Consider the following 1,764-nt stretch of genomic DNA (forward strand, 5'->3'; position numbering starts at 1 on the left):
TTTATATGAAAGAAAATGAAAATATCTAAGTTATTTGTAATTCAGGTGAAATTGTTAAATCTTGCCTTTCCCAAATTTTGTACTTGGAATCTACATCCCCTTATATGCATTTAATTCCCTTTGAAATAGTAGTGTCCTAAAGACAGTAAGGAAGCCAGAGACGGAAGGAGAGCTGTCATTTCTAAATGAACATCTTTTTCCCCCCTATAGCACGTGTTTGATGATCTCAGTGGCTCAGTGTCCTTGTCCTGGGTTGGAGATAGCACTGGGGTAAGTAATACTTTGAATCAGTTAATACAGCCTTGCAAGAAGATGTAAATTTGGGGAGTTCAGCTCAGAACCGTGTTCCTTTCTGACCTAGTCTCCAGCCTCAGGTGCAGGAAGTTGTGCTTGGTTTGATTTTGCTTTGAAACTGGGAGCATCTGAGGACCACCTTTCCCATAATAGAAAGACACTGCTGAGCTCTAGGTGACTGCCTAGCATCACCATGAGTGGGAGGAGGAGGAGAGGGGTGCTGAGTGCTGAGAGAGGAGCCTTGCATTACTTGGGGAAACACCCTGTGGAAACCGCATGCTCACATCTTGGTATTTTCCTCCAAATTGTATTGATCCTGGATCACTTCCCACATGACCCACAGGTAGCACTGACGGTCTGTGGTGCGCACAGGCTTGTGGTTGGTCCACTCCTTCTCTTGTCCCCTCACCGCAAAGGAGGCACTGCCAGGGTTGGAGGGAAGGAGGAGAGTCAGTCCCTCCTTTCCTCTTCTCGCCTGTGGTCCATCCCAGCAGGCGGGTGCTGACCACGCGTTGGCCTCAGATCTTGAACCAGCTCAGTGCTACTGGCTCTGCGGTGCTGCCTGCATGGAGTCAGGGGCCATAACTGGCGCCCTCGGTATTTCCATAGTGCATGTGTCGCAGCTTTGAGGCACAGTGACTCTGTCAGCAGTGGGAAGACGTATGATTCTGATGCTGAAGAGCAAGTTACAAACATCATACTCTGAATAATTTTTAAATATCTGATGGAATTTCCTTAAACATGTCTTTCTCTAAGATTTGAGTTGTTCCCTAATTACCATGATTTGTCCACTTATCAAGATAGTTAATATCAGGATTTCTTTTATGGCTATTTGAGACTCTAGCTGCTCACTCTAATCCATCAGAATCTTCTCCTTACATGTTTTTTCAAAAAAAAAACTAGTTAAAATATTCACTTCTGCAGAGAGAAACTAAAAAGGATAGAGATGTGTGACACAGTGACCTCCGTCAGAGCATCCACAATACATAGCCTCTGTTAGCAGAGGTGATTCTTGTCGGAGAATATTGTGCAGCAACATGGCTGCCATCTAATTAAATCCCTTCTTGCTGTGATGTATAGTTGATTAGTTCTCTCTCCTTCAAGTGTAGGTGGTAATGGGACCACCTCAGCGAAATGCGTTGAAACCCTAAGTGGTTGTAAGTCCTAGCAACTTGCTTTTGGATGTGTCACAGTGGAGACCATTCCAGAGGGACTCTGAGCAGTTCTTCCATTGACTTAACTCCATCACATGCACACATGAATCGGACTCTCTTTCTTATTGACTGTGTACTTTTGTCTTTCCCCAGGTCATTCTAGTCTTGACAACCTTCCATGTCCCACTGGTAATTATGACTTTTGGACAGTCCAAGTTATACCGAAGGTGAGTCACATGCCTTGTGACTGGGGCCAAATTGGGAATGTGCTCCTCCATGTTGACATGGTGGAGACGAACTGTGGAAAGATCTAGCC

General features: G+C 45.0%; 1 protein-coding gene across 1 annotated transcript in view; it reads left to right on the forward strand.

Moving 5' to 3' along the window:
* The first annotated feature begins 214 nt into the window (after positions 1-214).
* Positions 215-1,764, forward strand: part of SORT1 (sortilin 1) — a 36,229-nt gene continuing 34,679 nt past the window's right edge. The window contains exons 1-2 of the mRNA XM_004689699.2: positions 215-270; positions 1,602-1,675. Coding sequence (XP_004689756.1) covers positions 1,644-1,675 — 32 coding nt within the window. The 5' untranslated portion in view covers positions 215-270; positions 1,602-1,643. The remainder of the gene's footprint in view (positions 271-1,601; positions 1,676-1,764) is intronic.

Source organism: Condylura cristata, unplaced genomic scaffold, assembly GCF_000260355.1.
Source record: "Condylura cristata isolate star-nosed mole 26May11 unplaced genomic scaffold, ConCri1.0 scaffold00026, whole genome shotgun sequence".
Taxonomy (NCBI): domain Eukaryota; kingdom Metazoa; phylum Chordata; class Mammalia; order Eulipotyphla; family Talpidae; genus Condylura; species Condylura cristata.